Genomic DNA, 25135 nt, shown 5'->3' on the forward strand with positions numbered 1-25135 from the left:
TGGACGGCTTCCCGCTAGAATACTACTCGTCCTTTTCCCCCCTGTTGGTCCCCCGCCTCTCGCGGGTGTTCGGGGCATCTCTTCATCTTGGAAGGCTACCCCAGTCAATGCGAGAATCCGTGATCGTCACCTTTCCCAAGCCCCACAGAGATCCACTTCACATGGGGTCGTATCGCCCCATCACGCTCCTGTCGGCCGACTGTAAACTCCTGGGGAAAATCCTCGCGGATCGATACGCGCAGATCATTCGCCCTTTGGTCCACCCCGACCAATGCGGCTTTGTGCCAGGACGGAACACCTCCCAGAACCTCCGCCGCGTTTTCCATGTGCAGGATCAGGTGCGTGACCGATTTCCTCGCGCCGCCTGTCTCATCATGGACCTGGAGAAGGCGTTCGACACCCTCACCTGGCCCTATCTCTTTTCTGTCCTGCGCCGACTCAATATCGGTCCGACACTCATGGCGTACACGCGCCTCCTGTACACCGATCTTACCTCCCGGGTTCGTATCGGGAAACGCATATCACCGGCATTCGGAGTCTGGCGGGGCACAAGGCAGGGGTGCCCCCTGTCGCCCCTCTTATTCGCACTGGCGGTCGAACCGCTGGCGGTTCGGCTGCGCCTGGAGGGTACGGAATGGGGTATTCCTCTCGCGGATGACACACATTGCGTGTCCATGTACGCGGATGATCTCCTCATATATGTCCGGGACATCGAAATGGACCTGGCCCCCATAGGGGCGACGCTGGCGGACTTTGCAGATGCCTCGGGTCTCCGAGTGAACTGGGACAAGTCCACAGTCTACCCTCTGCACCCGAGCCTATCCCCCCGAGAGGTCGAGCTCGGTCCGCACACGCTTTCGTGGTCCGCGGAGGCTCCCCGGTACCTCGGAGTCCGCTTGTACCATTCTCCAGCAGCCATGTTTGAGGGCAACCACCGGGTAGTACTTGCTAGTCTGCGCCCTACGGTCGCCTTCTGGAATAAACTCCCGCTGGCCCCGATAGGACGGATAGCCCTGGCTAAAATGGTGATGCTCCCCCGACTCCTTTACCATTTCACAAACTTGCCGGTTATACCACCCAGGTCCTTCTTCCGCGATATCGACTCCCTCCTAGGGACCCTTATCTGGGGCGAGGGTCGTCACAGGGTTGCCTTGAAAACCCTCCAACTTCCTACAACACAGGGAGGGCTCGGAGCTCCATCCTTCGAGGCATACTTCCTTGCGGCACAGCTCCAATGGCTATCTTACTGGACGGCGGACCGCTATCCTCAGGAGACGGTCACTCCGACCGGCAGAGTCGCGTCCCCAGAACTCACTCGTCTTCTCCTCCCGGGTACAAAGCCACGGCGCACATACCCCCTTCAAGTGGCGATAGCGCGCCGGTGCATGATGCGGATCCACCGGTTGTCCCCCGGTAGACCTCCATACTCCCCGCTACTACCACTGATAGGCAGCCCTAGACAGGACTCCTACTTCACCGCTCCGCTGTTCGCTGAGTGGTCCCTCTGTGGCATCACGGACCTGGAATCGCTCTTCGAGGAAGGCCAGCTAAAATCGCTTGACCGCCTGACCGCTGAATACGGACTCTCCCCAGGCCAATTCCTCAGATATAGACAGCTACTCGATGGATACCGGCCCCACTTTAATCTCAGCATTGGCGAGCCAGACACGCATCCAGTAATACATACAATCCTACACATGGGGGTGGGACGCCACTTAATCACTTGGTTATATAAATCCATCCGGGAACTCTCACTCGCTCCTCTTACGACTCTACGGGCTACTTGGGAGGAGGACATAGGCCGCGCACTGCACGACTCTGAATGGACGAAAGCGCTTGAAGCCCCAAAACGCGTCTCTAGAAACGCCCGCTTCAAGAACATCCAATACTATATCCTACACAGGGCATACCTCACCCCAGCGCGATTGCAGAAGTTCTATCCCTCCACACCGTTTCTTTGCCCCAGATGCTGCTCCCCCGCGGCAGATTTCCGACACATGTTCTGGAGTTGCCCCCACCTTCACCCCTTTTGGCGGGCGGTGCACGACACTCTGACTGGATTAACGGGCCTCACTACCCTAGCCACCTGGGAGTCCAGCGCACTAGGCATCTTTCGTGGTCCTAAGCGAGTCCCGGTACACAGGCGCTTCGTGTCCCTAGCACTCCTGTTGGCCAACCGATGTATAACCATGCGCTGGCGTTCCCCGGAGGGTCCCTCTGTAGCGGCATGGAAGGGCGCGGTTGGTAAATGGGCGGCGGCAGAGGAAGATGCCCTTAGAGAGGAAGAAGCCAGGGGTGCGCGTAAAATTCCCATATCCATGGAATGGGCCATGCTCCTCCACAGCTTCCGGCAGTCCACACATGTAGAAGAACCACCTACTCCTCCCCCCCCCCCCCACCCCTGAGAACCAGTAGCCTCTACCTGGTATCTACCCTCCTGGGACCGTCCCCCGGCACCTCCTACTTCTTAATCAAATTCTCATATCACAGGTCACCCACCTCGATGCCCGCATATACGTGGGGTGTACACCCCCCGGCCCCACTCCTTCCCCCTCCCCCGAAGTGTAGACCGGCTGGCTCCGTGAAAATCCCCCCCCCCCCCCCCCCGACGCCCGTCGCCGGCAACCCCCTGCTTGGACCCTGCTAGCGCCCACACGCTTCTCTCCCACAGTTTTGTCCCCCCTTGTTTTTAGGTGCCTCCACTGTGTGAACAGTACAGACCTTGATCCTACGCTTTCGTGGCGGGACCCTACATATCTGCAATTACCCACTGCCCCATTAGAAGGGCAGACTTGCTGCTGCCCGACCTGCAACCACGTCTGTACGATCTACACTGATTACCCATGGAAATTGTAATTTTGCACCAGTTGTATAAAAACAAGAAAACGTTGCGCGCTCGGCTGTTCGTGGCTGAATGTTGAGGCCACGTCAGTAGATCATTTACACTGTACTTGTATACTTTATTGCAACAATAAAACAAATGTCAACAAAAAAAAAAAAAACGAAGAGGTGTGCTGAACATTGTATAATCTTGCCAAAGCACACGCACTTTATTAGGAAAGTTTTCCAGTTGATGATGTAGTTGTTATCGCCTGATTGAATTACCTACCACATAGATCCTGTACCATGAATTATTCCTTTTTTATCTAAATGTGTTTTAAGGACGAGAAATGTTGTTTTTATGACTGTACGTATATCTTTTAGGGCATGTATTGCCGAAAGAAAGATTATTAAATGAAATGAAATGATACATTTCACACAATAAATGCCACTAATCACTTATAAAGGTACAGGGACTCAATCTAGGCAGAATTAGTGATTGTTAACAACCCTCAGATTATTGAATCAAATCAGCTGGGCCTACTCCATGATCTCAGCGACTTAACAGGAATGACAAACCACAGAATCAGATGGACCACTTCCAAACTATGCATTCTGCATCACTGGAAAGACAAACAGTGCCCACTCGCATGAGTAGCTGTCCAGATTTACAAGAATTGGGATCTGCGAGCCCGCATATACAAGCTCAACAATCTACATTTAATGAAATGAGGGGACGTTTCTTGACCAATATCAAAACTCTTGTCAGAGGTGAATGACCATAAACTATGGCACAACATACCAAATACTTATAAATATCCCAAATATGTATATAAGATGCATGGCAAATTTACTGAGATATCTGCAGGACACTGGATACACTGGATGCTAACAACAAAAACTTGCAACCACTGATGCTAACAACAAATGCTTCCGACCACTGACACTTGTGGAACACTTTTGCCAATGCTTGCTTATAAAATGGACTAAACCTGTAGGCATATACATCCCCTCCCACAGTGGAGTACAGAGGCCTGCTCGCTCCTTGCCCTCCCCTCCAACAAACACAAGAAAAAGAGGTACAGGCGATGCTATTGCCTACTTCAATGTTCTTTTCTCTTCTGTCACTACGACAGATAGACCAGCACTGGTCTTGCCTATAGGATATCACTCTCATCTCTTTCTCTCCACTACTCCCCTACCAACCTTCTACTGGACCATAAGTGCAGCGCTAATATCAATCTCAATAACCCTAGTTAGACCCTACAACTGTTAGTAAAACTCTAATCGATATAACACTTGCAAAAGAAAGAGAAAGCTATATCTTTCTCAGGCTGTGACCATATTACACCCCCTAGCGCCCTAATATACCTAATCCCTAAACATATTCATCAATCCCAGCTATGGAGAGCTTGGCACAGCTGTTCAAGGGTCCCCCTGGAAAAGTAACATGAGCTTTCCAAGAGTATGCCTGAAAACCTGTACCTCACACAGATTTCCAGGCATACAACTGTTAATATTAGTGAATAGCAAAAAGTTGGAAAAGTTTGTTTAGGGGGAGATTCAGCAGATACTTTACTTCTGTTTTTTTGTGACTAGGGCCCTCAGTCTTTTCCACTTTAGTCTGTTCTGTATTATATGCAGTGCATGTCTTGCACCTCCTCAAGTCTTCAGAATCTGAACAATATGCCATCACCATAGTTTGACAATGCACCTTATCACTTTTTTAACTGATACAGTCTTCAGCTGCTCTCTGAATCCCAGCGGCTCCTGCTCACCATGTAAAGGATACCAGGATGCCTTTAATGTATTCAAATCTAATCATTTGTATGCATGGCCTCAACATAATTTATTTGCATCAATATATGATTCACTTCACTAGCAGCTGTTCATTCACTACACAGATATCGATTCTTGCCAGCCTCACTCCTGTAATGTGGTTGTATGTTGGAATTACGCTGCCGTAACAACCTGGTCTCAACCACGAATGTGTCTTCACAGCGCATATCATTAGCACGCAAGTCTTTATAATGGCCTGCCTTAGGATAGCGCTGGACTTTGGAATAGTATAATTTACTATTCCAACACCGGTTTGTGCAACAGTAGGGAAAGGGTTGGACTTAAAGTCCAACATCTGTCCAACAACGGTTTCCTTAATGGAAGTTGTGTGTTGATGTGGGAAAGGAACGTGTTGTAAAGACGCATTTGTGGTTCGGACCACATTCTTAAGGCACAGCGTGGTTCGAGCAGCAATGTAATGGCTGTTTCCCCTGTAACGTATGGTGGACAAAGTCTTGAACCGCAGAGTAGACCTGGTGCTGCAATTGAGTGAATATATAATGTCAGGACTCCCCTTGAAGGAAATGGGCAGGTATATGCAATGATGTCTGTGTTGCTGAGATACCATAAGAAGACTAGTTAGGCCAATCCAGGGTGTCAAGCCCTGAGGCATGCATCTGTGGCAGAGTTGAGAAGATGGACGATGTTTTCTTGTGACAGTCATGTTTTGCTGTCATTCCCTTACAGTAAAGTTCCAGCAGGCGCTGCATCCTCCACAGAGGCCTTCAGTATCTCACCTGTCTTATGGAGTCCCACCGGGAGGTATCTGGCCATCTCCTGGGACAGGCTGGTCACTATCTGGGGTGAAAATGGTATGTTCTAACCGCTCTGAAGTTTATAAACATTTTATCCTGACACTTTTACTGATGATCTTGTGCTTTTCTAGACTGATAAGATTGTCACCATGTCACCATGACTTGTATTTGGAATGGCTAAACACCTTAGTTCTTTTCACTTGAGTATTAATGTAAACCTCTAAGGTGTTATTTCTCTATCCCTCCAGAAACCCAAAGCCATGGGCAGCTTCAACCATCCTGGGTGACCACCATGGCCTGGACTAATATCCAAAGACCTCAGGAACCCATAGGGGGGATGAGAACCTGGGAGAGCTTGCTTGTGGGGCACCTGGATGGCTCACTCAGCTGGCTCCGCGTCTTTGGTTCTACAAGGGTCGGCATGATGGACCTGGGTCACTGCTGCAGGAAAGGAGGTAAGCGAGTTGGCCTTGGTTATCACAATCCAGTTCACTCATTCATGTGCAAGAGTGATATTAAATCATTGTGATGTTAAATCATTCACATGTCATTGCTGGTACTTTTTCTGGGGAGGTAGTTTTATATAAGGCGAACTCGACCTGAAGGGGTCAGAGCGCATTCACATGAGCACCAGTTGCGTTTCAGATGGACACATTCATTTTATTAGGAATTAGGAGATTAAGTGATTTGCCCAGATTCACAGGATGTTAAGCATCCCTGCCGCTACTCGAACATGGCTCCCTAGCTTCAAGGGCGACCGCTGTAGCAGTTAAGCCATATCCACTTTCCATCCCAAACTCCCCTATTTATGCAAAAAGGCTGCACTAACTATGGGGGTCATGTTGTGACTACTAATAATTACTGAACACCATATTGAAACCTGGGCAGAAAGACTGACCTGCTCCCTGCCCGAGGACGGGCTTGACTCAAATCATTCCCGCACTGTGTTTTGGGCTTTGATTTCCTTACGGGCTCGGCGCTGTTCTAAGGAGCTGACCGGTCGGGCTTTGCTCCGCCGGTGAGCTAGGAAACTACAGCCCCCAGCAGCCCTCAGGACACGAGACCCATCACCGCAGCGCGCCAGGAGGCGCATAAAGACGCAACCGGTCCCTCGTCCCGCGAGGAAGCCCGGGCAAAGGCTGGGCCGTCTCTGGCCTTCAGGGGCTGCAGGAGGCTGGGCTGGGCGTGCCCTCTAACATTACAGCCAGGACCTTTCTCTGATCTTCGGACTTCGAACCAGTAAGCAGTTCCCTGTCTGACTCCATTAATCATTATTGTCATATGTCTATCACAGTTCCGGGACTTACTTTTTAGTAGAGCACTTTTTGTTATTTCTGAAATTTCTACCGATCTTAGGTTCCAGTATGTCTACATGCACATCAAATGCCCTACCCTCTACTGTAGGGATTTCTATACTTGGACCTCTAGATAAATGTTTTGCCAGGGCTACTTGAGAAATAGACGTGCTGAGCGTCGGTTATCCATCGAACTTCTCAAACACAAGTCCTTATCCCTGGCTCACAAGGACGTAGCCACTCCACAACAAAAAAACAACATGTTAGCAAACGCAAACGCAAACACAGAGCTGTTTAACACTGAAAGTATCCCTTTAATATTTCAAGATAGATCCCCAACAACATCTATCAATGTGATAACTATTGACACTAATACCAATGAGCCACCTCCTGTATCTAACTCCCTAATAGATCTAAACTCCCCAATAGAGTTAGAGGTAGCTTCACAGTCTAATATAAATGCCTCACTTCCTTTATCTAACTCACTAGTAGAGTTGGAAGTAGTTTCGGATATGCATTCTCCATTAGCAGTTAGTGTACCAAAAGAAAAGACACAAACCAAAAGGCATCAGGTAGCTCAACGCTCACCACCAAAAAAAAGAAGGAAGAAGAGAGGGGACAAAAAAGGGGGTAAATGCCCCAAAATACCTTTACCATCTGCGGATTTAACGAAAAAGGTAGCAAATTACTTAGTGAAGGACGTACCAACAGGGCTTACAGCAACAACAAGTTTTCTCCCAGAAGGCTTGTCCTTAAAAGAGATAATGGAGGCTATAGAACGCCTCGTAAAATCTCTTTTGTTACCGCTTACAGAGAGAGTCAAAAGGCTGGGTGATCAAATGAATTGTACATTGGCATCTTCCAATCCAAATGAAGTCCCAAAGCAAACTAAACCTCAGGTAAATGGGTCATTAATCAAACATCCATCACAGAGAACAATCAGCCCCCAAGTGGACTACCCCATACCTAAATCAGTGACTCCCCAGACCATCCCTCCCAGACCGGTGGTGCCCCAAGATCCACACAGAGAGAAAGCTAATTTAGGTCCCTCGAAACTTCCTACAAATAAAAGTTTTCCTTCATCTAAGGCACCGAAAACAAATGCAACAAAACCTACTAGCAGAAATGACATAGATTTACCCCCAGAAGCATCTAACTACGTCATTATTCTGACTGGAGTTCCGCTTGTGCCAGAAGGAACTATAGAAACCTACACTAGTCTCAAAAACAAAGTCATTTATTGGCTACATAATAACAGACCTTTCCCACCACACTTAAATGGAGATATAATATCTGTTAGACGGTGTAACTGAGTGGGTCCTCGACCTAAAGATATTGAGGGGGATGTTGTGATAGTTAACTTTAGGGATCATAGAGTTGTAACATACATCAGTGATTGGTTTCTAGGGAGAAGTGATGGGAGTGTTTCATCCCGTAATCTGAGCTATTTTTATCCTGAAGCTCTGATGACGCCTCTCACTTATCCACCAACCCTGAGTCGTTACAATCTCCCGCAAACTCCCTATCGTAACTCTCATACCACAGTATTAAGAAATCGAACAAACAGTTTTCCCCCCTTTTTCCGACCCCAACGTTCTAACAGGTTCTTCCTTCCTTCTGGTAACAGATATCACCCCATAAATCCAAATGGGCATTCAAGTCAAGTCAAGTCAAGAGATTTATATAGCGCGCTACATACCCATAGGGTCTCAAGGCGCTTGAGGAAGGGTGGGTAATTATTTGTCGAATATCCAAGTTTTAAGTTGCTTTCTGAATGCTAGGTGGTTCTGAGTAAGGCGAAGGTGAGTGGGAAGTGAGTTCCAGGTTGTAGCTGCCAGGTAGGAGAAGGATCTACCTCCCATGGTGGTTTTGTTGATGCGAGGTACAGTGGCAAGGGCTTGGTTGGAGGATCGAAGCTGACGGGGAGGGGTGTAGAAGGACAGTCGTGTGTTGAGGCATTCGGGTCCAAGTTCGTAAAGTGCTTTGTGTGCGTGGGTTAGGAGGCGGAAGGTAATCCTCTTATTTACGGGGAGCCAGTGGAGGTTTTTCAGGTGACCAGAGATGTGGTCTTTGCGCGGGATGTCTAGTATGAGCCTGGCTGAAGCGTTCTGGATGCGTTGGAGTTTTTTCTGGAGTTTAGCGGTGGTACCGGCGTATAGGGTGTTTCCGTAGTCCAGGCGGCTCGTGACCAGTGCGTGGGTGACCGATTTTCTAGTTTAGGTGGGGATCCAGCGAAATGTTTTTTTGAGCATGCGAAGAATGTTGAAGCAGGATGATGAAACGGCGTTGACTTTTCTGGTCATCGAGAGTGAGGAGTCCAGGATGATGCCCAGGTTTTGTGCGTGGTCCGTCGGGATGGGTGCTTTTCCAAGGGCCTCTGGCCACCAAGAGTCATCCCAGGCGGAGGGGGAGGTGCCTAAGATGAGGACTTCTGTTTTGTCGGAGTTCAGTTTCAGACGGCTGTGCTTCATCCACTCCGCTAATTCTTTCATTCCTTCGTGTAAGTTGGTTTTGGCGGTGTTAGGGTCTTTGGTGAGTGAGAGGATCAGTTGAGTGTCGTCAGCGTAGGAGATGATGTTGAGATTGTGTTGGCGAGCGATGGCCGCAAGGGGGCTCATGTAAACGTTGAAGAGGGTGGGGCTGAGTGACGATCCTTGTGGCACGCCGCAGATGACTTCAGAGGCCTCTGACTTGAATGGTGGGAGGTGGACTCTCTGGGTTCTTCCGGTGAGGAACGAGGTGATCCATTCCAATGCTTTTCCTTGGATTCTGACGTTTCTGAGGCGCTGTAGAAGGGTGCTATGACAGACTGTGTCGAAGGCAGCGGAGAGGTCGAGGAGGATGAGGGCGACTGTGTCTCCATTGTCCAGTAGAGTTCGAATGTCGTCTGTTGCTGCGATGAGGGCGGTCTCAGTGCTGTGTTTGGCTCGGAAGCCGGACTGTGAGGAGTCGAAATATATGGAATATTCCACTATATAATCCATTTGATCTCCTCTCTGGTTTACATGAAAATGAATGACTCACTTTATCTGATCTTCAACTAGGATGCACTCATGAGTATTTGAGTAAATGTGAAACACCCAATGAACCTTCTACTTTTACTCCTATTCCCATTAGTAGACCATCTGAGCCCCTACAAGTAACATCGGGGGATTACCTTCTTTCACAATCAGATCCGAATCTGAGCTTAGGGGTTCCCCCTGAGCTTTTGAATTCTACCAAAATGGGAAATACTGTGTTAAATTCATCTCACTATGACGCGAAAAATGATTACTCCGCAGGGTGTAATTTATCATACAACAGTTCTGTTAGCACGATTACAATTGGTGAGCTTATCTCTGGAAATTCTTCTACCCCGTTTCCTCAGCAAATAGAAACTAATTTAATGGGGGATATTGGGAACTATGATACTGTCTTATCTCCTAAACCATGTTCTACTACCTATGGAAAAAAAGGGGTTGTGTCTATGCATCCTACACACATACCTGCTTCTTCCCCTAACTTGGTTCTTAACTGGAACGTGGCAGGCCTTGCAATTAAAACTGGTTTGCAACCATGGTTAGAATTAGTGAATACTTATACTATCCTATGTTTCCAGGAAACATGGGCATTAAATCCTGTCCACCTTCTTGGGTTTCAGACCTTCCATTCACCAGCTATAGTAAGTAACCAGGGAAGAAACGTGTCTATGTTAGTACCTCTAGTGGACTTACTGTGTTGAAACACATTCCTACTGAATTTTACCAGGTTGTCGTGATTAGATGGGGTAACTCACTTAATCTGATCTTAATAATTTTTATAATAATGTGGCCTCAGAAAATTTGTCACGGATTATAAATGAAATGCGTCACACAATTGTCACCCTAAAATAATCTGAAGGCGGGGAGTGTGTCCTCGCTTGGCTGGGTGATTTCAATTGCAATATTTGCAATATATGGCCTTGGGTCCCCTCTGGATGACACTCCAAATCATTTTACTCACTCCAAAACAGGGGACATCTTAAATAATTTCTCCTTTTATTTTAATTTGTCTTACATTATTGATTGATGCTCACCTTCCATGCCTTTTCAGCCTACTTTCCATGGGAGAGGTTCTAACACTGTGATAGATTTCACGCTTTTTCCAAAACACATGCTCATTTACTCTCATCATGGAAAATGTTAGATGATATTTATGGTGATCACTATGCAATAGCATTTACTATTAATAAACCCTCACAAAAGCATACACTTAGGGATAATTCTATTATATATCAACAACCTATTTCTGTCGGGCGTACCAATGGTTACACCCTTAAATGGGATAAGGTTGATCCCGCGGGGCTCCTCGATAAATTATTCATTGCAAGAAAGGAAGAGATTGACATTTGTTTATCTCCATCACAACACCCTTTAAAAATCTTGGATTCTTTCTCAAAGATTCAAGAGTCGTTAAAACACCCACTCTCCCGCCAGTTCAAGTCAGGACCTTATTAACCCAAAGGGTGGTTTGATAAGAACTGTACATCTGCACTAAAATCGCTAAAAAAGGTTTTACATGCCTCGCCTAGATCCCCATGCGAGATCCGCCAGGCCAGACATCAGTATCGCTGTGCAATTAAGACAAGGGAGAAAACCCTGAAACACGAGGCTTGGCAAGCTTTAATATCTTCCTCTGAAAACAGAGATCCAACTGCCTTCTGGAAGGCTGTAAATGCCCCCTTTGCCCGGAACAAAAAACCTGAGATGATAGATTTAGCAATAAATGGGGATACCTGGGTGGCCCACTTTCAAAATCTGTACGGTAACTCAATCCCCTCCAATTTATCTCTTTTACTTCATCTTGTGATGATACTAGATCCTGCCTGGGAACCCTCCTGTTGGATATTGTTTTTACCTGCGAGGAGGTCACTCAAGCCATAAGAGAGAGCCCTTCAGGCAAGGCACCGGGCCCGGATGCGATACCAATTGATGTTTTTAAAGCTGAAATCGATCTTTGGGCCCCTTTACTAACCATCGTGATGAATTGTGCAAACACCCATGGATTTATTGCAACGTGGTCAGAAGCAATAGTTGTTCCTATATTTAAAAAAGGGGACAGACACGATCCATCCTGCTATCGTCCAATTTCCCTCCTTGACGCCTTAATGACGGTAGCTGGCCGTATCATCTTAAAGCGTGTGCAACAAGGGACTGAGGATGCCAACATTCTATCGATTTTCCAGTATGGCTTTCGCCCTGGCATGGGAACGGTTGAGCAGAGCCGAAATTTATATTTTTTAATTTCTAAGTACACCGAAGCTAAGAAAGGGAACCTTTTCATTACTTTTATTGATTTGAGTTCAGCCTTGATCACAATCAGTTATGGTCCACACTCGAGGACCTGGGTTTGGACCTGTCAATCCTCAATTTCATCAAGGAATTATACAGGGATGCTGGGGCAAGGGTGCGCTTTGGACAACGAGGGTAGTGCTCGTCAAGATTTTCCATCAAGAGGGGGGTGAAACAGGGGTGCATCTTAGCCCCCCCTACTCTTCTCCCTCTATATAAACGCTATTGGCGACCACCTGAAGAGCTTTCAAAATGATTACCCCTCAGCCCAGGCCCACCCCGTCCCCATCCTTTTGTATGCGGACGACGCCGCCATTATGTCTCAAACCAGGCTGGGCTTACAAAGGGTTGTCTCAAAGTTTACACTTTTTATGAGCGAAAAGGGACTTATGGTTAATATATCAAAAGCCTTTTCCATATCTTGCCGACAAGGAACAAAGAAAACACCTTGTCCCATTTTTATTGAGGGTAGAAAGATAGAGACTATAGATCAATTTCCCTATCTCGGGATTTCTTTTTACAGGAAGTGTTCCTGGCACACAGCAATTAAAGCCAGCAAACTAGCTTTTTCTAGGGCGATCGGAGTTTTGCAGAACTTTGCGGTTAAAATTGGGGATAGACCCGTTAAGGAGTTGGTTGTAATATACAAGGCGAAATGTGCATCTACGGCCACCTATGGTTCTGGTATCTGGGGGATTGATACTTCAATTTCAATTCAACAAACCGAAAACTGCTTTCTCAGATACCTCCTGGGGGTTCCCAAATCTACAGCTAGCTATTTTGTACACATAGAACTGGGTCTCCCCTACATCTCCGATATAATAATGACTGAGCCCATCTTGTTATGGCATAAGTTGTGGCTAACCCCAGAGACAGTCTTTAATCGCAACATAATATCTGATTGCCTACACCTTGATGGTGTAAAGCAAATCAAATGGCTGTCTTTTGTGGAAAAAATGTTGACCGAGATTGGCCACCCTGAGTTTTTTAAGAATCCATCTAGTTTGGAAATAATGCAGAGGAAAATGCTACGTAAATTGGCTATGGACCACCTAGCAAATAAAAGATGGTCCACTGAAAAACTTAAAAAATCAGTGTTAGCTTATCAACAAATTACAACGGAACAAGGCCTGCAATTGTACCTTGCAAGTGACATTAATTGCTATACTAGAATGCTTCTTGCAAGATTTAGATTGGGATCTTTTTATCGTTTAATTACTTTCCCAGCCTGTAATGACTGGTCAAGAGAAATGCCGCCCTGCCCCTGTGATGATCTCGCTCCCCAAACTAATTTGCATTGCATTTTATTCTGTAAATTTTATCAGGTTCCAAGAAAGATCCTACTTAAACCAATACTTAAGGAGTGGGGCCTCCGGTCTTGTAGAAATGCTTTCCTTAGACTACAACGGCTGGAAAATATGGAAGTGGTACACTCCCTAGCTACATTTTTGAAACTTTTGGTAAAGTTTAGGAACTCGATGTAATATATCAAATGTATTTACGTATTTTAGAAACTTTTTAAATGCATAATATTTTAAAGACCATTTTTATTCTTGATTCTTGATTTTATAAAAATGCACTTGTCACTTTTTTGATAATACCCCTGTTCTTCCTAAAATGTTTGATCCTTCTAAAATGGAATCGCACTGGCATCCTGTGACTTATATCTGTTTTTAACAATGTATGTTTTTTAACAATGTATGCTTTTATGATATTACTGTGTATATCGAAATAAAGCTTTTTTGAAATTGAATTTGAATTTGAATTACTGATCACCCTTTGTGGTTTGTGAATTTCCACTGTCACTCTGAATGTCTCTGGTAAGACCTGACAGTAGAAACAGGGGTATACTTTGAATATATTTTTAAAAATTAAAAAATCTGCTCCTTTAAATGCTGTATGTAAGAGCTTTTCCTGTGTGCACCTATTTCCTGACTAATTTCTTTATACATATAGTTTGTGGAAACATTCAGAATCTATACCTATGCCCTTATTTCTGCCTACTATAACACCCATCTACTCTTCTTCCTAAATTAACCTCTCAATAATGCATTAGACAGTTTGTAATGTAAGTAGCCGGGCCATATTACATTTTGATTTCTCAGGTATTGCTGTTGCCCTGGCTAGTGTCCAGGGAGGGATGTATGACGTTACAACACACACATTCACAGCGCATACCATTACAACAAAACTTTTACAACGCAAGATCCATTAAAACGCATGCCATTACAACATATGCCATTACAACGTAAGTATGGGTAAGTATTTTTTTTTTTTTAATTAATGGGAATGTAATAGTTGTGTAAGTGTTGGATAGTGTAGGGGCTGAAATTATTATTCTACCCCCAGGGGGGTGTAATAGTAGGGTAAGTGTTGGATAGTGTAGTGGTTAAAATTACTATTCTAACTCCAGGGGGGCGTAATAATAGGGTAGTGTGGCTCACTGGTTAGAGGCGGCAGACCCGAGAGCAGAGGACGGCCCGGGACCAGGGTTCGATTCCCGGTGCGGCAGGTTTCTGGACCAGGGTCAGCGGACTCAATAATTCTCTCGCCTCGGTGCCCACTCTGATCAGTGATCACACTCGGCAACTCTGGGCATTAGCTTGCCTCATCTTCAGTAACGGCCCCACCAGACCGCCGGGGATGCCTGGTCTCACCCTGGAGATACCCATTAAGGGACTATCTCTCAGGGAAGCCAGGAAGGGTTTCGCAGCGGTCGAAGCGCCTTGGGACCCTACGGGTAAGTAGTGCGCTATATAAATGCCTATACATACATGGTGTAGGGGTTAAAATTTAATTAAATACTTACCCATACTTACGTTGTAATGGCATGCGTGGTAATAGCAGCTGCGTTGTAATGGCATGCGTTGTAATGGCATGCATTGTAATGGATCCTGCGTTGTAAAAGTTTCGTCGTAATGGTAGTGCGTTGTTTTAGTTGCGTTGTAATGGCTATTTCCCCCAGGGAGGTACCCAGCTGTGCTTGACTTGGATTCCCTAAACTTTGATCCCTTTACTAATATAATTATTAAGTACTTGTGTTCAATGATGCTACTTTGTATTCACAATATGAGCAAAATATATATCATATCTGAGAGCTACTTTTCTTTTCATTTATATTTGTATTTTTTATCTATTGTGTATTAATAATACACTTTTATATTAACATAGTTTATCACTTACCTTAATTTACAGTACTCATTTTATACTTGACGCATCTGTATTGATCTCAAGTTAGATTCAAATCCTAATCTCAGCGGACTTTATGAATAAAAACAAATCATCTCATTTACCTAAAAATACATACTCCATAACGTTGTTAAAAACACAGTTTGTGTAGTACCATCATGTTTTGCCTCCTAAAGATATCGTATACTTGAATATATCTATATTTTATGTTATTAAGACTTTATTCCACTACTATTCTCACTTCTGAGAGCTTTAGGTAGAAAATAGGCAAGGGCCTGCCTGCAATGAGTTTATTCACATAATATTAATTAATACTAGAGACCATATTCACAAAAGCATGGCAGTAAAACATAATTTACGGACAAATATGCCCTTCCAAACTATTTTTGCACCATCGGTTCCACAGGTGTATTTCTCAATTAGGATCAATGCTTCCATGGATCTAGCAATAGCCACCTGCAAAAAATGTCACCCTCATGTCTTCCAAGGTCTTGTATTTTCAGAAAACCCATGAATTAATGTTCAAGATAAATATAACACTTTAAATATTGGTGTTTGGAAAAATATATGGTGATTCAAAACTTATTGCAGGACTATTATGATGTAAAAAATATCCTGGACATCAATATCAACGATGAGTATATCTCAGTGTTAGTATATTTCAGTAATGTTTTTAACATCGATTACAAAAATATAATTGTCTATAAGGTTGTTTTTCACTATATTTCATTAGATAGTTTTGGAAGTGTTAAAATGTATGGTTTTATAGGGGAAAAGGGTAGGGGGATTTGTAAAGTATGTTTGTGAAAACGGGGGCGTGGCCTAGCAAGATGGCCAACAGAATGGAACCAAGCTCAGCTCCTGCCACGTCTGACTTAATCCTACTGAATCCTATATACCCTATGCTAATTATTGGCAGGGGCAAGTGACATCCTGTGGCCTGATAATTTGGCAGTTGAAGGAGGGTGAGATTGAGCCCAATGGTACGCTGTGGCTGCTCCTTTGTCCCGGGCCTAACGGAGTCAGGAGTAGGCCTTCCGGTGCAGAAGAGTGCTGTGACCGGCTGGTGCTGCAGGTAATTTGAGATGTCATCAGTGATGTACTGACCATGTCATGAGTGATGTGACATGCGTCATAAGCAGTGCATGGCGGGGGCGTAAGTTATAGTCAGCTCAGGTAACTAGAACTGCTGAATTTCTATGGTTTTGTGCGTGTGAAATCTTAGCTTAATTATTACATCTGTGTAATTCTATATCCTAACTTTAATGTCCCTGTAGCCTTTGTTTTGTTCAGTGATTTTCTACGGTTTTTCAAATTTTATTTTCTCAAGTATAACGACTATCTAAACCTTGAATTTTTCAGAACATTTCTTAGCTTTTTCTAAGTTCATGTCTTGGAAGTATCATGAATTCATATTTTTTTAGAGAACTTTTAATGTTTGTTTTAAGATATTATGGATGTATTATAAGATGTTTATATTGTTTTCATTTTTCAGGGATTTTGTTTTTATTTTTTTAATTTATTGAAAATTGTAAAGAAAAAACATTTATAGTTTGTATCTTTTTTATTAAAAAATATTATTTTAAGGAACCTTTGTTTTTTAAATGAATAGAACATTTCTAAATTTTTTCGTGAGCAATATGTATTGAATTTTAAAATATTTTTTATATATTTTTTTCAAAAAATTTTTGGAACCGTGTTTCCTATGCGGAACCGAAGTTAAGACTAGGCCGCAAAAACTCTATGGTTTCCCACTCCACTCACATGATCACAATCTATACCCGATTCACGATTTGCTGAATCACTGAAAATGTAAAAAAATGTTTTCTACATATTTAGTTCAGTATTTTTCTATGTAAAGTTAGTGTAGACTTATTTAAGATCAATTGCTTTGGAGTACATATTTTTATATACAATTACCCATATGGTTTACATTTTTTACTCAGCCACGGGCTCGCTCAAAGACATACCAAAACCTGCTCATTTCATTGGCCACATAGGAATCACGCCTGTTTTTGAATGAAACCCCACCCAACACCTGCTAAATTTTTGTTGAACAGTAAGGGAGCAGCACTTGGATTTTGCTGTCGGCTGTTTTTTGAGCTTTCCCTATGCCATGAAGTGTTGGTTCATAGAAATGGCTCCAGCTAACCCATCTGGGGAGCAAGAAGATCCTGCAGTTGTGGAGGAGTAAGAGGAACAGGATGCAAGACCTATAAAATAGAGTGAGATATGGAAGTTCTTTCTCATTCCTTCTGGTGAGAAGAAGGTGACAGACAGAATAGTCAAGTGTACGATCTGCGGCAAAGAACTGTCTCAAGGACCGAATAAGAATAATGCATGAAAAATAATTTCAGAAAAGGATCCATGAGAGAGAGAAACCATTGCTTGACCTTCAGCATCAGAAGCAACACTGCCAGCACCCTCCACCTCAGCTACAATAACAGTGCAAGCTGTGTATCTTAATTTAGGGCACATGACTACTCACTGCTTGTGATGCCAAATGCCAGTTAGCTTCAATACCACATCTCTGGCACAATATTTGAATGCACTGAACAATCATCCAGGCTAATTATTTTTTTAATTATATCATCCAAATTTGTTTGATCTAGCTATCAGTTAGAAAATCTTTTGGTTTTCATTCTCATTGTATTACAACAGTTGTGTATCTGTTTTTTGGATACATTAATGAAACTATTTTTTTTAGAACAGCACCAACTATTCAAAAAAGAGCTGTGTTTGTCCTTCTGTTCCTTTATTGTATATATGGTGTATAACTGTGTGCGCTAGTGTATGAGTGTGTGCCTGGGTGAGTCATTGTATGTATGACTGTGTACCTGGGTGTCTCAGTGTATGAATGAGGGTGTGCCTGGATGGGTCAGTGTATGCATCACTGTGTGGTTAGGTGTGTCAGTATGTGTATGAGTATCTCTTTGAGTCTCTCAGTGTATGCGTCAATGTACACTTGGGTGTGTTCGTATATGTATGATCATGTCCCTAGGTGTCTCAGTGCATTTACATCAGAGTGTGCCTGGGTGTTTCAGTGAAAGTATGTGTGTGTCCTTGGGTGTCATATGAGTTAGTGTGCACATGGGTGTGTCAGTGTATGAGTACGTTTATGCCTGGGTGTCTCAGTGTATGAATGTGTGACTGGGATGTTGTGTGGCGTTTTAGGCTCCAAGTGAATTTTCCAGATTCAAGCCCTTATTTAGGTACAATTCACATTGCCCTTATATAGGCATAGAAATCAAGCCCTTATTTAGACATAGTCCATGCAGACCAAATACAGGCATGGCTACTTCAACCGTACCAAACGTCACAAAGATTTCTTGGAAAATCGACTTAAGCAGTAAGGGAACTTCCCCTTGCTTGAATATTGATTTGTCCAAGAACTCATGTACTTTGCAAAGAACAACTATTCCCTAGGGGTTCTTTCCTGACGTTATTATGCCAGACTTTACGTCAAACTATGGCATTCCTAGACACCTTCAAGGTATAAATATACCTCCACTTGCTCTAGCAAGACAGGGTGATTAAGAGCAGTTCAACTATCTACTTGCCCGACGTAACTCACTACAGCAAGTGCCGAAGGAAGCCAACCTCCCAGCGGACGCACTGATCAAGAAGCTGTCTCTTCTCCTGCCGAGAATCCAGCTCCAGTGTTTCCAAGCTCCCCTTGCGTGGTGTTGGGAAATCGAGTCCGCTACAGAGATACCAGACCTCCTTCATTCTAAACTCAGGTATTGAGCTGATTAGAACGTAAAGACATCTTGGATAGATTCTTGGCAAAGAAAACTAAACCTATACTACACAATACTTACTTCTTCCCTCGTACTAGACTTAGGTTAGGTACACTGGGGTAGGCATATTTTAGAAGCACCAGTTAAGTATTTTTAGTCTATGTATTTATGTATGTATTTTTATATGGCTTAGAAACCATACAATACTCTTACAGTATTATTTTATAAATATTGTTCTCGCTGTACGCATTATACTTTGCAGTTTGCATAACGATTGTAGCAGTTCACTTCTCTTGCATGAGATAGAAAACTGTTCAATAAACCCTTTTTATTGAAAACACCTGTCTCTCTATTTCTCTGCAACTATGTAGAAACTAAGCATGCACGATTGACTGAGTGAAATAAATACTTATCTATTGTTTCTGCGACTCTAAAGATATATTTCCTATTGTTGGTAAACAAGGTTGTCTTGTTTATGCAGCTGTCAGAAACGAATCCCTTTTTGTGTATTCGAGAACGTTTCTAGTGACCTCTGAGTTAGCTGGCACACTCACTATTAAGTTTAGTATATTCGATAGAGACCTAGTCGACCTCAGTACAACGTCTAATCTATAGGATATATTATTCCAATGCGCAGAGCCTATTGGGAATATAGGAACTACACTACAGGGAATGTCAAAGTATGCAAAAGTGTGTCCCTGGGTGTGTTAGTGAATGCATGTGTGTGTCCCTGGATGTCTCAGTATATAAAAATGAGTGTGCATGGATGTGACAAAAGTATGTATAAGTGTGTTCCAATGTGTCTCAGTGTCTGAAAGAGTGTGTGACTGTTTATGTCAAAGTATTTATAAGTGTGTGCCAGGGTGTGTCTTATCACTATGTCTGTGGTTGTCTCAGTGTATGCATCAGACTGTGCTTAGGTGTGCCAGTGAATGTATGAGTGTGTCCTTGGTTGTCTCAGTGTATGAATTAATATGTTCCTGAGTGTCTCAGTGAATGCATCAACGCGTTGTTGGGTGTATCAGTGAATGTATGTGTGTGTGAATTGATGTCTTAGTATTTGAATACATGTATGCATGGGTGTGTCAGCATATGTATAAGTGTGTCTAATGGAGTCTCACTGTATGAATGAGTGTGTGCCTGTGTTATCAATGTATGCATATGTGTGTGCCAAGGTGTGTCAGTACCTGTATCACTGTGTCCATCGTTGGGTGTCTCAGTGAATGTATGTGTGTGTGACTTGGTGTCTTAGTATTTGAATACGTGTGTGCATGGGTTTGTCAGCGTATGTATAAGTGTGTCTAATGGAGTCTCACTGTATGAACGAGTGTGTGCCTGTGTTTGTCAATGTATGCATAAGTGTGTGCCAAGGTGTGTCAGTATCTGTATCACTGTGTCCATCGTTGTCTGAGTGTATGTATGAGAGTGTGCTTAGGTATATCAGTGTATGCATCAGTGTGTGCCTGGCTATGTTAGTATCTGCATGAGTGCATACTTCAGTTTCGCAGTGCATACAGCCATGTATGTCAATGTGTCTTATTGGATGTATTATAAAGCTTGAAGAAGTAATTAGTCACCTTCATAAGGACCTGAAATGGTTCTATTGATCTGCGAAAAAAGAGATAAAGCAAACATAAAAGCAATTTTTACGTGTTCTAAGCTTGCACAGTAAAGTTCAAGTTTCTGCAGTACAAATGCTCATGTTACTAATAAACCATTACACAGCTGTAACACCGTAAAGCATTCATACATTTAATGTAATCATTTAATTTTTCCTGTTTTACTGTTCTCAGCTTTCATTCTTGTACATCATAAACACTGTACTGTATAAATATTCATCCTTGAACAGTGGGGAAAAACAATCATACAGAATGTAGAAAAAAACAGAACTACATAGTATGTCACTATCAATAAGTGACATTATGCATTGCATTCGCCACAAATATTTAATCAATTCTTTCACCTATAGTTACTTAACTAATCGAAAGAAACATATCTTAAAAATTACTCGTGTAATTTTAAAAGTGGTTGTAAGAACTGGGACCACCAGTTCCCCGGGGGGTAGCTTGGCTCGAGCAGGTTGGCAACCAGGGGCTTACGTGTAAAGCAGCTACATAACACACTCATCCACTGAGACAAGAAGTGGGCGCAATAATGGAGACCACACCAGTACTTGTGATTGAAAATCAATGTCTTTTATATAGGCTTTAGATTAAGGCAATCAATTCATGAGCATTTCATTAAAGCATTTCATTAAAGCATTTCATTAAAGCATTGCATTAAAGCATTTCATTAAAGCATTTCGTTAAAGCATTTCGTTAAAGCATTTCATCTTAAAATAATACCAACAGTTCAATACCAGAACTCAGGTCGTCGAAATATCAAGGGAGTGAATCAATTAGTATCAGAACATAACCCCATCAGGATTCGTAGAAGCCTGCCCCTGCAAGAAATTCAGTACAGGGAAATATCATACCGCCTCATCAGCAGGCTTCAAACAGGTAATCAGGCTTGCCCAGTTACTTTAGTATAAGCCTGGCTTCAGGCATGCATAGTCACCCGGTATTGAGGCATCTGTGGGTTTATCTGAGGCTCCTTGGGGCCAACGGGGCCCAATCTCAATACTCCCCAGGGGAGGGGCGAACTCAGGGCCTTGTCCGGCCTTCCGCCCTCCTCCCCAGGGGTTACCTGTGATCTTCGGCCCTCCGGGGCCCTTGCGACGGTTCTAGAAGGCAGGCGGGGCTTCTGCCCGACTGGGGGCCTCACTCGGCCCGGCGCGGTGCAGGGAGCCGACACAGAGCACCGGCGCCGGGGGCGAGGCAGTAGAAGGTGGGGGCAAGTCGGAGGGGGCTCTTCTGCTCCAGGGCTCCACCTCCGCGTCGAGTCACAGCTTCATCCAGGCGCCTGGCCGTGTCAGAAGGGCTCGGTGGTGGCAGCCAATGGCTGCGCAGCTGGGGTGGGGGCGCGGCCGATAACGCGGTGGCGCTCCCGCTCACGTGATGTGGGCCTGGGAGGCTTCAGGCCTAGCGCGGCCTGAGGTACTTGGTGCGGCGGCCCTCTCCTGGCATACGGGGGCCGCCGAAGGGGCCAAATGACGGCGTAGGCTCCGCTGGGGCCGCGGGACACAGCGCGAGGGCAGGCAGCAGCGTTGGCGGCTGGAAGCGCCTCGGGGGTGTCGAGAGTGCGGCGCTGGTGCCGCGATCGTGAGGAGGTCTCCTCCGGCGCCTCAGGGGGGCAAAGTACAGCGCTTGGCGCTGAGCCAGGTGAGCGCTTGAAAGGGCGATACGGCGATCTTCTGGGGGCCTAGCGCCGGGGGAACTTCCCAGCGCTACAGGGCAGTGTCAATCAGTGTCAATCAGCGCTCACACGGGGCAATCCAACGCTTGGGAGGTAACTTCGGTAGTTTCTGACAGGACAGGTAGTCTCTGACACAGCGCTTGGCAGGGGAACAGAGTACAGCGCTTGTCAAGTTATACTGCAAATAATGCAGGCAGGATGGAAGCAGAGCAAGTCAGTCAGGGGGAGACAGGCAGGGCAAGATGGGCCCAGATGAAGGCAGGGAGTGCGCAGGGCAGCACAGTCCAGTACCTGGTCGATCCCCCAGCAGTCTCTGTGGGAAGGGTAAGTAGTCGTCTCGGCACTTGGATGGTTCTGCGCCCGTATGAGGTGGTTTCTTGAAGGGGGGGCTTGAGTTGGAGGCTGGATAAGTTTCCTCAGGTCACTGAAGATGGTCCCTGGGTTTCCCTACCGCTGGGCCAGATCAGGGGGCTAGTCTAGGCTACCTCACTCAGCTTAAGAGGCAGAACCTAAATCCTGTCACTCCCAGTGGCATAAGTCCCTGATTAGGCCCTCCCGCCTAAATCTCCTGCGTGGTGTTCCCCATGTCAGTGATGCCCCAACTGACTAGAAAAAGTTCCCTCCCTTACTTATATAGGCCTAGGTCAGGTGACCACTCTCTATGGCGGCAAAAATAGGATCCGCCTTTCTTCTGGAAGGTTCCAGGAGCTTCCCCACTCTACCTATGGACAGGGGATGGCAGGCTGGTATTGCAACAATGTATGGGGTCCCAGCCAGCTCCTGGCAACTAAAGTGCTACACTAAAAGACCACGCTGCAGTAGCAGGGGCCAGTGGCAGCCATGTTTGGAGTAGAGAGCACCTGCACCCTAACATGGATTAGCCATGAAAAGGTGCCCGAAGACCTAAGGGCCAACAAAAAGAAGGTGGGAAAAATGAGGCAAGGGGGAAAAAAGTAGGGAAAGACCACCCTAGGGCTTACAGGTCTAACAGTGGTACAATAATACTAACTGATATAAACCACAGTTGAATTTTAGAGCCCGTTTTGAAGACACAACCCTTGGTAGTCTGAATGATGAAACACTGACGATCCATGTAGAAACAATACCGTATACCACTTTTTAAACAGTAATCCTCCTTAGAAATTTGGTTCTGAGAGTCGCATGTTAAGTCCTAAACCAACTGTAGCAGGTGTTGTTGAGTGTTTGGAATTAAAACCATATCCCAAATACCATTGCTTTTTGGTAATATCTGCAAAGCCAATCACACATCAACTTACTTTTATTTCAATATCTGATCCTAGTTTTAGCCACTTGCATATTTACACCATCCAATCAGATTTTTTTTTTTCATTTTAGTTGCTAGGCTGCTTTTTAACTGTCTTCTTTTTCAAGTCTGTCTCATTTACTAGCAGCCTTCTCCTGTGTGCTACTGTTCAATGACTTCAAAGTGGTTAGAGTGTGTATTGTGGGTCACCGCTTTGTGTTTTGAGCCAGAGTGTGCTATAAAGAGTGGCATTGACAGGGGCCTGGGTCAGCCTACTGCGGATATTGCTTGGGTTGGCATGAGAGAATTAAAGTGGCATCAATCACTTCCATTGGTTGAAACCATAATGGATTGCCAACATCCAGACCTCCTATTTTTTAACTGTGGTGGAAATGACCCGGGCACACTTTCTGGGGTAGGAATGGAATTCCTAATGAAGGTTACCTTTGCTCAATGACACATTTTTTCCTCACACTGCCTTGGTGTTCTCCAGTATTTGACAAAGGCAGAAATGAAAGAAGTCAAACAAATTCTGTCCACAGATAGAGAAAGCCAGGAAACATGTTAATACAACTGCTTCTACATTTGTCAGATACCATAGATTGGGCTCTACCTTCAACAGCAGCCTACGCTTTGACATGGACTGCATCTACAGAACTGATGGAGTTCATTTGACAGAGATATACACCACGGTATTCCTGAACAACTTGAAAGACTTAGAAGGGGGTAATGAGTGTGTTTAGCAAAAGTTCTTGATATCCTTAGGCTAAATCCTTACTCGTGTAGTCAGAGTCAAGAGTCCATATTGTGTAGAAAAGTTGCTCTTTATTAATTTAGATAAAAACATGAACAGCCGACACGTGTTTCGCCCCCTGTGGCGATTTGCGCCTGGGCTTTTTCAAGGCTGTAAGAGATCAGAGTTACATACATAAGCACAAGTGGTTTAAAAGGACTAGCCTTTGACCCCAATACCAGTGAGATGGAAATGAGAAAGAAAAGATAAGCGGTGCGAGATATAAAGACGATAGTATTGTTTCATAGTTTAGGTTTCTGATTTGAGATCTGTGGTAAGGTGAACCCCGGTGACAATTTAGGAACATAAGGGAGAGTGAATGCATGAGAGCCAGGACCCATCACCTCTGTGATTTTAATGCGTGAGTGTTTTTTAGAGTTTTGTATGTAAATCATAAGTGTGGTTAGTCAGGCTATTGACAGAGGGTGGAATTCAAAATGATCAAATTGAACAGGTTAGGCAGAATAGTGTAGTTCCAAGTGATTGAGATAACATGCCAGAGAGATGTAAAGCGAAAGAAAGGACTTTACAATTACTGCTGCATACCTATTTACAATATGGTTTGTTCCTTACAGTTCTTCATAATTTGTTCTACTTTCCAAACCAGAATCCGCAAAAATGTGAATCTGTTAATACAACATGTGCATTTTTAGAAAGTTTTTTTATGCTATATACATTAGATTCCATTTAAGTATGTTTCTTTATCTAAAAAGGGTTCAAATTCTAAGGTACAAAACATTGCCGCAACCGTCTCATTACTTTCTCTCCACAATACTCGTAATACAAGCCATTATCCATATTCTAGCTTGTTTAACATTTGTAAGGCATGTATAG

General features: G+C 44.4%; 1 protein-coding gene across 1 annotated transcript in view; it reads left to right on the top strand.

Annotated features, from left to right (window-relative positions):
* LOC147725878 (putative E3 ubiquitin-protein ligase HERC1) overlaps window positions 1–25135 on the top strand; it is a 1064842-nt gene that overhangs the window by 742005 nt on the left and 297702 nt on the right. The window contains exons 47-48 of the mRNA XM_086963380.1: window positions 5347–5471; window positions 5663–5869. Of these exons, the coding sequence (XP_086819506.1) occupies window positions 5347–5471; window positions 5663–5869 (332 nt within the window). The remainder of the gene's footprint in view (window positions 1–5346; window positions 5472–5662; window positions 5870–25135) is intronic.

The sequence above is a fragment of the Lissotriton vulgaris genome, chromosome 3_1 (assembly GCF_964263255.1).
Source record: "Lissotriton vulgaris chromosome 3_1, aLisVul1.2, whole genome shotgun sequence".
Classification (NCBI taxonomy): domain Eukaryota; kingdom Metazoa; phylum Chordata; class Amphibia; order Caudata; family Salamandridae; genus Lissotriton; species Lissotriton vulgaris.